The 12925-nt window shown below is 41.0% G+C and overlaps 1 protein-coding gene across 2 annotated transcripts; it reads left to right on the top strand.

Annotated features, from left to right (window-relative positions):
- Positions 1 to 1595: 1595 nt before the first annotated feature.
- On the top strand, positions 1596 to 11961 carry LOC119737570 (zinc finger protein 91-like). Of its 2 annotated transcripts, XM_038212023.1 has the most exons (3): positions 1596 to 1719; positions 7115 to 7964; positions 8133 to 11961. In XM_038212023.1, exons 2-3 carry the CDS (start codon positions 7319 to 7321, stop codon positions 9989 to 9991), a joined length of 2505 nt encoding a protein of 834 aa, XP_038067951.1. In that variant the 5' UTR covers positions 1596 to 1719; positions 7115 to 7318; the 3' UTR covers positions 9992 to 11961. The 2 variants fall into 2 exon arrangements, with proteins under 2 accessions (XP_038067951.1, XP_038067950.1); XM_038212022.1 differs by having other exon boundaries at positions 7115 to 11961.
- Positions 11962 to 12925: the final 964 nt, after the last annotated feature.

Below are 12925 nucleotides of genomic sequence, written 5' to 3'. Positions count from 1 at the left end.
TCCGACCCGGCGGAAGACACCCACATTTTTTACACGGACGTGAAGCCGCGGTCTCGGATCCTTTCAGAAGCAAACATTTCTCGGAGGCCGAGTAAAACTTGCTCTTATATATAGATGGTTGAACCAACTTGAAGTTGAATAAAAGTTGAATCGCAGACGGTCTCGCAAATTGTAAGAAGTTCAAGTTTACGTTTGTTGAAGAGTCCAATACTGAAACTTAATTATGACCTTCCTCCATGATTCCAATTTTTTGGTAACAACATTTTCATTTTAAATGACACCTTCACGTTTTATTGCATTATGATTTATTGTCAAACTGTACAACCAGCCTTCGCCTGTGTACTACAGTCACCTTTTCACTACGTTTTCCAAATGCGACTGCCTCACAAAAAGCCAATTTAACAGACCAACGGCAACATTTACAGACAGTTGCCATGGTACATAATTATCATGTGCGTAAATCAACGGGGGACAGGGGGGACCCCCCCCCCCCCACACACACACACACATTTTGAGGGGGGACATTGTTTGGTCTTCCCCCCCCCCCCCCCCACACACACTTTTTCTTCCCCGAATAAAAATATTGTAGCCTACAATAATGATTCTATTGCTCAGAATACATGTAGCTGATTCAATTACTCAAAACTCCAAACTTTCACAGATGATCTTTTGCTCAAATTGGTTTTAGTGATCAAAAATTGCCTCAGATCACACCACAGAAATTGCTATTCTTTAACTGCATGTCTCCCCAACTATATCCCCCATTTACATTTAACTCCCCGCATTTTCATCCCCAACACTATACGCCTTACCCGATCTATGATCGGGTAAACCAGCTTGTACAATATAACCAGCGAATTTGCCCTCACTGGCATTTGCAGGTTGAATCTAAGATCAAGTTTCATTGTCCATTATATTTATACAGTGCTCTTCTGAAACAAAATGTTTAACTTTGTAGTGAAAAACATGCAAACTTTCAGTTGCTTACTGTCAACAATTTATATTTCTTATGAGTTCAACAGATGAATTTACAATTAATTGTGTTGCCAAATTCATCTTTTTGTTTATGAACTTAATAGAAAATCTTAATGTTTGATTGCTCTTGACAACTTTGCTTTCTCCTGCCAATGTATATTTAAATATTCAGGTTTAATATGTTGATGTAACCCTCCCCGGGGTTGAGGGTTGTGTTCCAAGTTGGAATAAAAACAAACAAAAAATGAAATGAAATGAAAATATTGTAAGAGTGTCGCTGGAACATTTGTAAGTAAACATTCCCTTATGTTGAAAGCCATATTTAAAAAAAAAAAAAGAAGAATTGTGCCTGCATGAAAAGTCTGGCGCCATCCCATTCAACAGTTAACAATTAATGAAATACATTCAGTGAACTCGACAAAAATGGTCAACTCGTGAAAAAGGTCCATGGGGGTGAAAATCAAAAGAAAACGAAAGAAAGAAAAGCAACAGAAAACCAATTGCCCGGTCGTGGGAATTCGAAATTGGGGGGGGGGGGGGAACCACATTACACTATAATGGGGTCCGGGTGCATGCCCTCTAGGCTTTCCTTTTCTCGACCCCATGAGGACGCCCTCACTAAGCGGAGATAAATTTTGTTTTAAAATGGCCGCAGACTGAGCAACGTGTGCACGAACGAAACTCGTTCAACGCTGCAGACAACAGAACTACATGAATAGTAGTTTACCAAGTTGTGAATTGCAGGTGAGTTCTTAGGTTGAACGTAGTGATTGTGCAGAAGTGTGAGCAGAAGCAGTGACATGGCCGAAACAACGAGCAACCCTATTGCAATTGTTGCGTTCCCGCAAATTGCGTAGTTGACTTCTTTCCCAACCAATCCATTCCAATCCGTGCACAGCGTAATGCTTGCAGCGATCCTGTGTGCCCTCACACAGCGCGAAGCTTACCACGAAGACTTGAGACACACTTGTGCAGCGCGTTGTACAGTACGCTATTGTATAGCACGCAATGCATGTAGCACTCACTGCTATTGAACATGTACCGCCATGGGACATGTACTTAGGACTCGGCCATTTCCCGTCTTCCCTTCCCCGGTGTCGATGCGAATTCCCCTCACACACCTTACCTCGCATCCGACCCACATTGACCCCAAGCATTTAGCGAATGTGGCTCGCTAAAACCTACCCGTGTATTCACCCCTCAGTGACCCCGTACACCCCAGCGAGTGTGTCCCACCATGGAGAGTTTTATTTCTCCATGGTCCCACTAACCCACTGGCCGAGACCTACGGTAGCTAGAGGTCAGGTTACGTTCTTCATCTCATAGTTTTACTCGGTAGCATTAGTTAGTGTGTAGAATCTTAAGTCTTGTACACAAACCTGTTCCCCGTATTAAAAAGGCACCCATGAGTGATCCTTTTTTTTTTTTTTATTCATCAGTGCATCAATAATTAAAAAACAAATGAATTAATATTATAGTCATACAATTCAGAAATGGCAAAAATAAATTATAAATTGGTGACAGAGCGATAAGGAAACATTGAGTTACATCAATGGATACCATTTTCTTTGATGGGTAGCTAATTTATCCCTTCTAGTTGCTATAAAATTCAATTCTTTCCATCATTCTAACTAGATTCATAAAATGGTTAATTTGAGGAGGCTTCTCTTCATACTTACCTTTATAGATGTACTGTTTACCCAAGATAATTACATAGTTAACAAAAAGGTCTGGGTCATAAATATTATAACCAAACATAATAGAAAATTCTGTAAGGACAATATTGACTTTACAAATTGACGTGAACCATTCCTCCACCTTTTTCCAAAAACATGAAACAAAAGGACAATTAAAAAAAAGATGATAATTTTTCTCCAGAACGGTTTTACAAAAGGTACAAAAAGGGGTACCAGATAGAACAATTTTGTGGAGAAAGTCATTATTTACCTTTAACCTGAGTAAACATTTAAATTGGAACTCTCTACACTTAACATCCAACGCACATTTAAAAGGTAGCATAAAAATACGGTTCCAATCATCCTCATGTACCTGATACATCTCGGTCCATTTATCAATAATTTTACATGGGATAGTTCTAATTTTATCCATTAGGAAATTGTAAACTTCTTTGACAAAAAAACGGTGTTTGTTAAAGACAAAGTAGTCTGAATACCACACAAATTCTGTCCCTTAGATTTGTCTTTCCACTCCCGGGGAATGGCTTTTAGAACACCATAATACTCAATGAAATTACTGTTCAAATCATACTTTAATATAACCTCATTGAAAGTAAAGAAATAGCCTGAGTCAGCTATGAGATGCCTAATCTTTAAAATCCCTGCCTCAAGCCAGTGTCTATAAAATAAAGGTTGACCTTGAATACTTATAAAAGAATTAGACCAAACGCTCTGATTACAGTAATCTTGCATTGGAACAGGAGGTTTATGAGCGAAGCGGCTCCAAGAATACAAAATATCCTCTAGGAAGAGGGAATTCAGCTTCAACGATTTCACAACACGAAGGGAAAAATTCCCTTGAAAAATTACCGGCCCTCCTACTCGATGAAGCGAATGCAAACAAAACTGCTTCCAGCTCCCCTTATTTTTGGCATCAAGGAGCCTCTTCACCCAAGATGCCTTTAATGCATAAACCTGCTGTTCATAATCAACCATATTTAGCCCACCTTAGTCAATAGTATTAAATAAAACAGTACGCTTAATTTTATCCGGCTTATTATTCCATACGAAGTATAAAATTAACTTATTAATTTTCTTAAAAAAATGCTTGGTCTGGATTTGGTAAAACAGAGGACACAAAAGTTAACTTAGGCATTATTAAAGACTTCAAAATAGTGATTCTTCCCTGTAATGTCAGGTTTCTCATATTCCAAATCTTTAAATTATTTTCTATAGAAGTTAAAATGGGAAGAAAATTTAAATTGAAAAGCTCCTCTTTCAATAACGAGAAGGTAATACCCAGAGCTTTAAAATAATGATTGCTCCATTTTAAGCGTAGTTCCGGGGGGAAAAACACCTCACTATTTTTGCTAGAGCCAATGTGAATAACCTCAGATTTATTTAGGTTGATGGTCAACCCTGAGCACCGCTTGAAATCTTCCAAAATATCAAGAATTGTGCCTAAGGATTTTTCTGATCCGTCCAAAAAAATGGTTGTATCATCGGCAAACTGAGAGATTTTTAAAGTATGCCCATTTACCTGAAGACCAGAAACATGCTGGTTATTCCTAATGGCTACTGCACGAGGCTCCACGGCTAAAACAAAAAGAAAAGGGGATAAGGGGCAACCTTGCCGCACTCCTCATGTCAATGGAAAAAATTCTGAGGAATAACCATTATTAATAATAGTAGTATTACTCTCAATGTTACTATAAAAAACTTTAACCCATTTTCTCAAGTCCTCACCCAAACCAAAATATAACAAAACCTTATCCACATACTGCCATTCCAACTTATCAAAGGCTTTTTCAAAGTCGACACAAAACAACATACCAGGAATATTTTCATCTTCTGTGTACTGTAAAGCGAGTGATCCTACTTCGCCCGCTAACTACTGTTCCCGGACTTTCTTCCAGTAGATTGTCTAAGTCAGTCGTGTACAAATCTCCCATAGAGAACTTTCCCCATGCCTTTGTACAGGATGCATTATTCATAACTACCAGAATCCAATGCTCCCATTGGCTAAGACGCGCACCCAAAAGTCTATATAAAGCGCGTAGAAATAGCAGCACCCGATTTCATCAAACTCTTCGTAACTTACGATGCATCGCAGCGCTGCAACGCGTCATATCTACGACGCGTCCTGCGATCCATTTCACTAAACACGTCGTAAGTGCGACGCGTCGTAGGTGTATTTATAGCACAACTCAGTGACTGTTTTATGTCTTTAGTCAGCGTACAGTAAATAGTCGTCTGATAATCAGCAAAGAGTCGTCGGATCTCGGCTCGAAATTTGTTAAAACGTATAACAAAATGGCGGCCGTGCGATGCAATTTTGAAGGAAAACAAGCTCTCATTGGACTGTATAGCTACTTTGAAATTTCAACTCTAATATCCCGGTCTAATTCATAATTATTCAATGAATGTTCTATTTACAACGTTACATACATTGCCTCGGTATTATAATCTTGTTAATGTAATATTTGTGGCATAAAACTGGCTTAGAAATGACACTTCTTATTTTGCAATGACCACTAGACATGTCGTAACTTGCGACGTGTTTTAAGCCGTTGTCAAGGAACTTACGACGCGTTCAACACATCACAACTTTAGTGAAATGGAAGATACGACGCGTCGCGAGTTGCGACGTGTTACACGTCGTAACTTGAGTTGCGACGCGTCGCAGCGCTTCGTGAAATCGGGTGCTGGTCATTGTTGTACTGGGCTCTTCCCCAGTAGATTATTGAGCTGAGCTCTGACCTACACAGAGCTCCCGCATATGATGCATTAGATTGTTGATCTGGGCTCTGACCCCGACAGAGTTCCTGACATGTACACGTAGATTATCGAGATGTCCGGTCACTGGTCATAGACCCTACGTCTGTACACAGATAATCATCTACGCCTTAACTTTACATTGTATATAGTGCGCCCTCTATTGAGCTGAGATGTAATTATTTCTGAATAAAGTACTAGTGTGTGTGTAAGATATTTGTATCTGACTCTTTATTTGATAATGTCTCTCCCCCAAGAGAGACGTTACACTATAAATGGCAACACACTTTGTGTGTACAGTGACGTGCTCTCTGTGGCCTGGGTCATATAGAATGGGGCTACTTCGAAAATTTGGGAGAGTAATGCTGTGTACGAGAGCCCCGCCCCACAACTTTCATGTATAACTATCATGCAATTCAAGAAATTAGACTTACACCGTAAACAACCAGTTAGGCAAAGATTCCTTTTTTTCTGGCCATTACTTCCATATACTTGATATACTTGTCATCTTGTGCGCAAAGCCTAGACTGGTCTGAGTGTTTCTTAGCCCCATAAATGTGGCCTATTTACTGGACTACCTCAGCTCCGTAAACATAGGCCACACATCCACATGTACAAAAACGTGTCGCACTTTGCCAAATTTTTGATTTTCACATTTAGGCTTAGTTTGTAGGGGTTTTTTTTGCTTTAGAAGCATACTCACCCTCTTTATAGGCTAATCAGAAAGTGCTGCCTTTTTCAGATGGCTATTTTTTGTGAAATTTCATGTTGAAATTTTGATATGCAAACGTGTGCAAATGCATCTGGAAATTTTGCTTTTTGGTATCCTCATGTACATTGGTGTCCCTCATAATTTGCCTTGGTGCTCTCGATCCTTTGCGTTGGTGAAATTTCCAATTCCTTGGTGCTCTTTGGTAAAACAAAATTGAGCTACCGCGGAAAAATTGGAGCCACCGCGGAACATTTTGGAACAAAAAAAAATTGACGCGCATGATTAAAATCGACGCGCGCGCTGACCAGAGACCTTATGCCAATTCCCATTTGCACAGGACCCGTTATAGTTTCCTCTTCCTTTTTGATAATGACAGATCCCGTGCAAATGGCAGTGGACCGATCCAGTAGGCTCCGCCCAGTGTGCGCACGTGGGCAAATTAACACGTGCTCCTCTCCAATGCCACACTGCATTTTCCTTCCGCGCGCATCAAACGCGCGTGCACGCATGTCGGACTTAAATCACTGCTGTGATTTGGTCAGAACACCATGGGGCACGGTGCTTACTGGATCGGTCCATTGACGGAGGTAACTGTTTTTGGGCGCATTTCCAGCGTCTTCCGAATTGTGGTGTACACCGCCATATTTACAGGTCCAGCCAGAGTGGCGCAAAAAATGCTACCTATATTGATTGGCTTCCTGGTCCGTGGCCTTGATGAAACTACTGAAATCATTTTTGAACAAACTGCATGTCTGCAATTTCGCCTGAAAGTTAGACATTTAGAGGAAAAGGTGTAACGCACTTGACGGTTTACCTGAGTTAAGTGAGATGATTGGGCAGTGTTTCTACCAGAATAAGAAAAATGTTATCATAATTTTAATCTTTATTTTCTGCCACCGTCAAATGAAATCTACTGAATTGGAAGTATATCATGTCTTGTTACTTGATTAATTAAATGTTTCTTTTCATCATACAGGGGCCCACCGGTGCTTTAACCCCGAATGAGTGCCATCAACAGAACCAACAAGACGGATGGGAAACCATTTAGTTTGTGAGACTTTTGGCAAAGATATCTAGCCCAGATGTCGCGCACCTATACGAATACATCAGACAGTTCAGACTAATTGGATTAATTTGTGGTGAAGGATTCTCAACCAGTAGCATCAAACGAAAACCTAAGATGGTCCACACAACAAAGAAATCATTTGTTTGCCATGTTTGTGGTAAAGGCGTCTCGAACAAAAACAGCCTACAAAGACATTACAAGGTCCACACCAATGAGAAGCCATATGCTTGTGACATATGTGGCAAAGGCTTTTCTGAGAAAGCTAACCTTCAACGACACCACAGCGTTCACACAGATGAGAAACCATTCGTTTGTGACTTTTGTGGCAAAGGCTTCTCAAGCAGTAGCAACGTGCGACAACACCAGAGTATGCACACCAATGACAATCCGTTTGCTTGTGACATTTGTGGCAAAGGCTTCTCAAAAAATAGCAACCTACGACAACACCGCAGTATCCACACCAATGAGAAACCATTTGCTTGTGACATTTGTGGCAAAGGCTTCTCAAGAAGTAGCAACCTACGACAACACCAGAGTATCCACACCAACATGACCAATGAGAAACCGTTTGCTTGTGACATTTGTGGCAAAGGCTTCACTTATACTAGCAGCCTCAGGCGACACAAGAGGATCCACACCAATGATAAACCATTTGCTTGTGACATTTGTGGCAAATTCTTCTCAAGAAGTAGCAACCTACGACAACACCAGAGTATGCACACCAATGATAAACCATTTGCTTGTGACATTTGTGGCAAAGGCTTCTCAACGGAGGTTAAACTTCAGCAGCATCAGAGAGTTCACACAAATATAAAAACATTTGTTTGTGACTTTTGTGGCAAAGGCTTCTTAAGAAGTAGCCACCTACGAGAACACCAGAGTATGCACACCAATGACAAACCGTTTGCTTGTGACATTTGTGGCAAAGGCTTCTCAAAAAGTAGCAACCTACGACAACACCAGAGTATCCACACCAACATGACCAATGAGAAACCGTTTGCTTGTGACATTTGTGGCAAAGGCTTCTCTTATACTAGCAGCCTCAGGCGACACAAGAGGATCCACACCAACATGACCAATGAGAAACCGTTTGCTTGTGACATTTGTGGCAAAGGCTTCTCTTATACTAGCAGCCTCAGGCGACACAAGAGGATCCACACCAACATGACCAATGAGAAACCGTTTGCTTGTGACATTTGTGGCAAAGGCTTCTCTTATACTAGCAGCGTTGGGCGACACAAGAGGATCCACACCAATGATAAACCATTTGCTTGTGACATTTGTGGCAAATTCTTCTCAAGAAGTAGCAACCTACGACAACACCAGAGTATGCACACCAATGATAAACCATTTGCTTTTGACATTTGTGGCAAAGGCTTCTCAACGGAGGTAGAACTTCAACAGCATCAGAGAGCTCACACAAGTATAAAAACATTTGTTTGTGACTTTTGTGGCAAAGGTTTTTCAAAAAGTAGCAACCTACGACAACACCAGAGTATGCACACCAATGATAAACCATTTGCTTGTGACATTTGTGGCAAAGGCTTCTCAAAAAGTAGCAACCTACGACAACACCAGAGTATCCACACCATTAAGAAACCATTTGCATGTGACATTTGTGGCAAAGGTTTCTCAAGAAGTAGCCAACTACGACAACACCAGAGTATGCACACCAATGATAAACCATTTGCTTGTGACATTTGTGGCAAAGGCTTCTCAAAAAGTAGCAACCTACAACAACACCGTAGTATCCACACCATTGAGAAACCATTTGCTTGTGACATTTGTGGCAAAGGCTTCTTAAGAAGGAGCCACCTACGAGAACACCAGAGTATGCACACCAATGATAAACAATTTGCTTGTGACATTTGTGGCAAAGGCTTCTCAAAAAGTAGCAACCTACGACAACACCAGAGTATCCACACCATTGAGAAACCATTTGCTTGTGACATTTGTGGCAAAGGCTTCTCAAGAAGTAGCCACCTACGAGAACACCAGAGTATGCACACCAATGATAAACCATTTGCTTGTGACATTTGTGGCAAAGGCTTCTCAAAAAGTAGCAACCTACGACAACACCAGAGTATCCACACCATTGAGAAACCATTTGCTTGTGACATTTGTGGCAAAGGCTTCTCAAGGAGTAGCCAACTACGACAACACCAGAGTATGCACACCAATGATAAACCGTTTGCTTGTGACATTTGTGGCAAAGGCTTCTCAAGAAGTAGCAACCTACAACAACACCGTAGTATCCACACCAATGAGAAACCATTTGCTTGTGAAATTTGTGGCAAAGGCTTCTCAAGAAGTAGCAACCTACGGCAACACCAGAGTATCCACACCAATGAGAAACCATTTGCTTGTGATATTTGTGGCAAAGGCTTCTCAAGAAGTAGCCACCTACGAGAACACCAGAGTATGCACACCAATGATAAACCATTTGCTTGTGACATTTGTGGCAAAGGCTTCTCAAAAAGTAGCAACCTACGACATCACCAGAGTATCCACACCATTGAGAAACCATTTGCTTGTGACATTTGTTGCAAAGGCTTCTCAAGAAGTAGCAGCCTACGACGACACCAGAGTATCCACACCAATGATAAACCATTTGCTTGTGACATGTGTGGCAAAGGCTTTTCTCAGAAAGTCAACTGTCAACGACATCAGAGAGTTCACACTGATGAGAAACCGTTTGTTTGTGACATTTGTGGCAAAGGCTTTTCTCAAAAAGGTACTCTTCGGCAACATCATGGGGTCCACACCAATGAGAAACCATATGTTTAAGTGTGACAAAGCCTTCTCAACGAAGCTTAAACCTCAACAGCGTCAGAGAGTTCACACAAATTAAAAAAACATTTGTTTGTGACTTTTGTGGCAAAGGCTTCTCAACCAGTAGCCGCCTACGGCGACCCAGGCAGGATCGCCCCAATGGCAAACCTTTTGCTTCTAACATTTATGACAAGCTTCTAAGGCAGTGGCAACCTACGACAGCACCAGAGTATGCACACCAATGATCAACCATTTGATTCTAACATGTGGTATAAAAAGGCTTCTCAACAAGTATAGCCAACTACGGCGACACAAGAGGATCCACACAAGCAAGAAAGCGTTTGCTATGACATATGACCTTTGTGGCAAAGGCTCCTCAAATAGTAGCAGCCTATGACAACACCAGACTGTCCACACCAATGAGAAACCTTTTACTTGGGACATTTACGGTGGAAAGGCTTCTCAAGCAATAGCAGCCTCAGGCGATACAAGAGGATCCACACCAACGAAGAACAATTTTTGTATGTGGCATTTGTGGCAAATGCTTCCCATCAAGCAGTAGCAACCCACGGCGACACAAGATGATCCACCTTGAAGTTTACGAATAAACATTTGTTTGTGTTGTTTGTGGCAAAGCTTTCAGAAAAGTGCTCTTCAGCGACATCGTAGTGTCCACACTAAATACCAAACCATTTGCTTGTGACTTTTGTTGCAGATGCTTCTCTCGTATTGGTAGCCAGCAACACTAGAATATCCACACCAATGAGAAACTGTTTGTGGTACTGGCGTTTAAAACACAAATGACCTACAACAACATAAAATGGTTCACACTAATGAGAAACTATTTGTGACGCTTGTGGCAAATGCCACAGATTTTTGGTAAATCTTGCATAAAGGTAGTTTGCAAGAACATCAGAAGGTCTGCACTGAAGTAAAACCTTTTGTTTGTGGCATTTATGTCAAAGTTTCTCTAACAGCAGTGAATACGACGACATAAGGTAATCCAGATTAGCGAAAAACCGTCCGTTTATGTTATTTGTAGCAAAACTTCTCACGGAAATTCAACCTTCAACTAAGGGTCCACACTAATGAGAAACTATTCGTTGCCATGACGTTTGTTGAAAATGCTTCTCACAGAAAAATAGCCTCCAACAACATACAAATGGGCCTATAGAAACCGTTTGTTTGAGACATTAAGTGGAGAAGGCCTCTCAAGCTGTAGCAAAATGCAAGGACATACGGTAGTCGACACTAAATTTGAGGAACCATTGCTTGTGACATTTTGTGGCAAATTAAGTTTCTGTATTTGGGGCAACCTTCGACGACATTTAATGGTCCGCGATAGAATTTATTTGTTACAACTCCGGTAATGCCTCTCACTGAAAGGTAGTGCCTTAAGAAACAACCTGGACCATACCAAAAACAAATAATTTATGGCATCATTCTGTGGACTGTGATATAATGGTAACCTAATAATGACAGCATGGGGTACATTATGATAATGATCAACCATTTAGTTGACAATTTAGTTTTATTAAACTTCAGTCATCTACGGTTACCCATCCGTCAGCAAAAAGTAATGTTGGACATTGCCACGGGAAAACACTACTTGGTTGTAAAACACTCCCCAAGTAATGCGTTGTATTAGCATTTACTGTATACCAATTGGTGCCTCCTTTTTCACAATGATGTGAGCACTTGGCATATACCAAGTGAACCAAGCTTAAACTTGTCAATTTGCCCAGGGACCGAGCGCTGTCAATTTTATTTTGAAAAACTTTGCAAACTTGGACGGGCTCAGTTGACGGTGACAGTGGATATGGAACATATAGAATAGTCATTCAATGTACATGTACATATGACCCCTCTTTGCTCTTTTTTTAAGCAATCGTTGTTCTTTACTAGCGTGCATATGCATAGCACCTAATACCTGTTGAAGTTCTTGCTCAGTGCCTAATAAATGTAAACATTTTGAGAACTTTAAAGCACTTTTTGGGTGTTGTTTTGTTAACCGTCACGCCCCTTCAATAATGGTTATTTTTTCAAAGGATTCCTTAATTCTGTCAAGCGAAATTTACCAGGAGCACGTAGAGGAACTGTGGCGTAGCAAGGTCATTTGGTTTGGGGCAAACGTGCAAAGGGGTACTCGCATCACCCGTGCTGAGACAGCTAGGTTTTTTTGTCTCTGATAAGTCTTGGCTTCTGTCAAGGGGGCTGGACACAATCGTCCCATGGGGCCCTAGCTGTTCAAAGCGAACGATCATGGGCGCCATCTGACAATAAGCGTATGTACTGTTACGTCTCCCGTTTACTTGTGTGCTTTTCTACGGGTCCACCAAAGTGTCGTCACCACACGGCTCCCATAGGAAAGCACACGGAAAAGCAATGCATGACGTCATGGGTACAGCGTTGGATTGAGGTGGCGCTTCGTGTCATGTCGGCTAAATTGCCGCATTCACGCCATATTAGAAAAAGGTCTGTCGTAAAAATAAAGGACGTACACTCGTCACAAAAAGGCAATCGTGAAAAGGGCGCTAATTAAAAAGAAATTGCACATGAGCGCCCTTTTTTTCACAAGTGCTCTGTTTATTTTACGTTCGACCGCGACCGTCTCTTTTCACAAGTGCCATCTTTTTCACAAGTGACCTTTTTTTTCATGAGAACTATGTTCAACATCAACACTGGCTTTAAATATTACAGTAACTGTACATCCGACAGTTTTATTAACAATTTGCCTGCATTTCCATCGCTTCAAAATTACTAAAATAAAATACTTCAGTTAATAAGAGTCGGATACATTTCGTTATTGAAAATGAGTTCTTCAAAAAGTTCTTCAAAAGTTCTTCAAAAGTTCTTCAAAAAGTTCTTCAAAAAGTGGTGCGTCGCCGCACCACTTTTTGGGCAAGCTCCATACCAGAAACCGGAGACTTTTTTTTGGCCTAACCTTGC

Source organism: Patiria miniata, unplaced genomic scaffold, assembly GCF_015706575.1.
Source record: "Patiria miniata isolate m_02_andy unplaced genomic scaffold, ASM1570657v1 HiC_scaffold_3, whole genome shotgun sequence".
Taxonomy (NCBI): Eukaryota; Metazoa; Echinodermata; class Asteroidea; order Valvatida; family Asterinidae; genus Patiria; species Patiria miniata.
Note: the sequence above shows the minus strand (reverse complement) of the source record. Positions and strands in the feature narration are given on the sequence as shown.

What these genes read in the sequence shown, in the direction of transcription:
- LOC119737570 (XM_038212022.1), top strand. Translation starts at nt 7,319, where the DNA reads ATGGTCCACACAACAAAGAAATCATTTGTTTGCCATGTTTGTGGTAAA.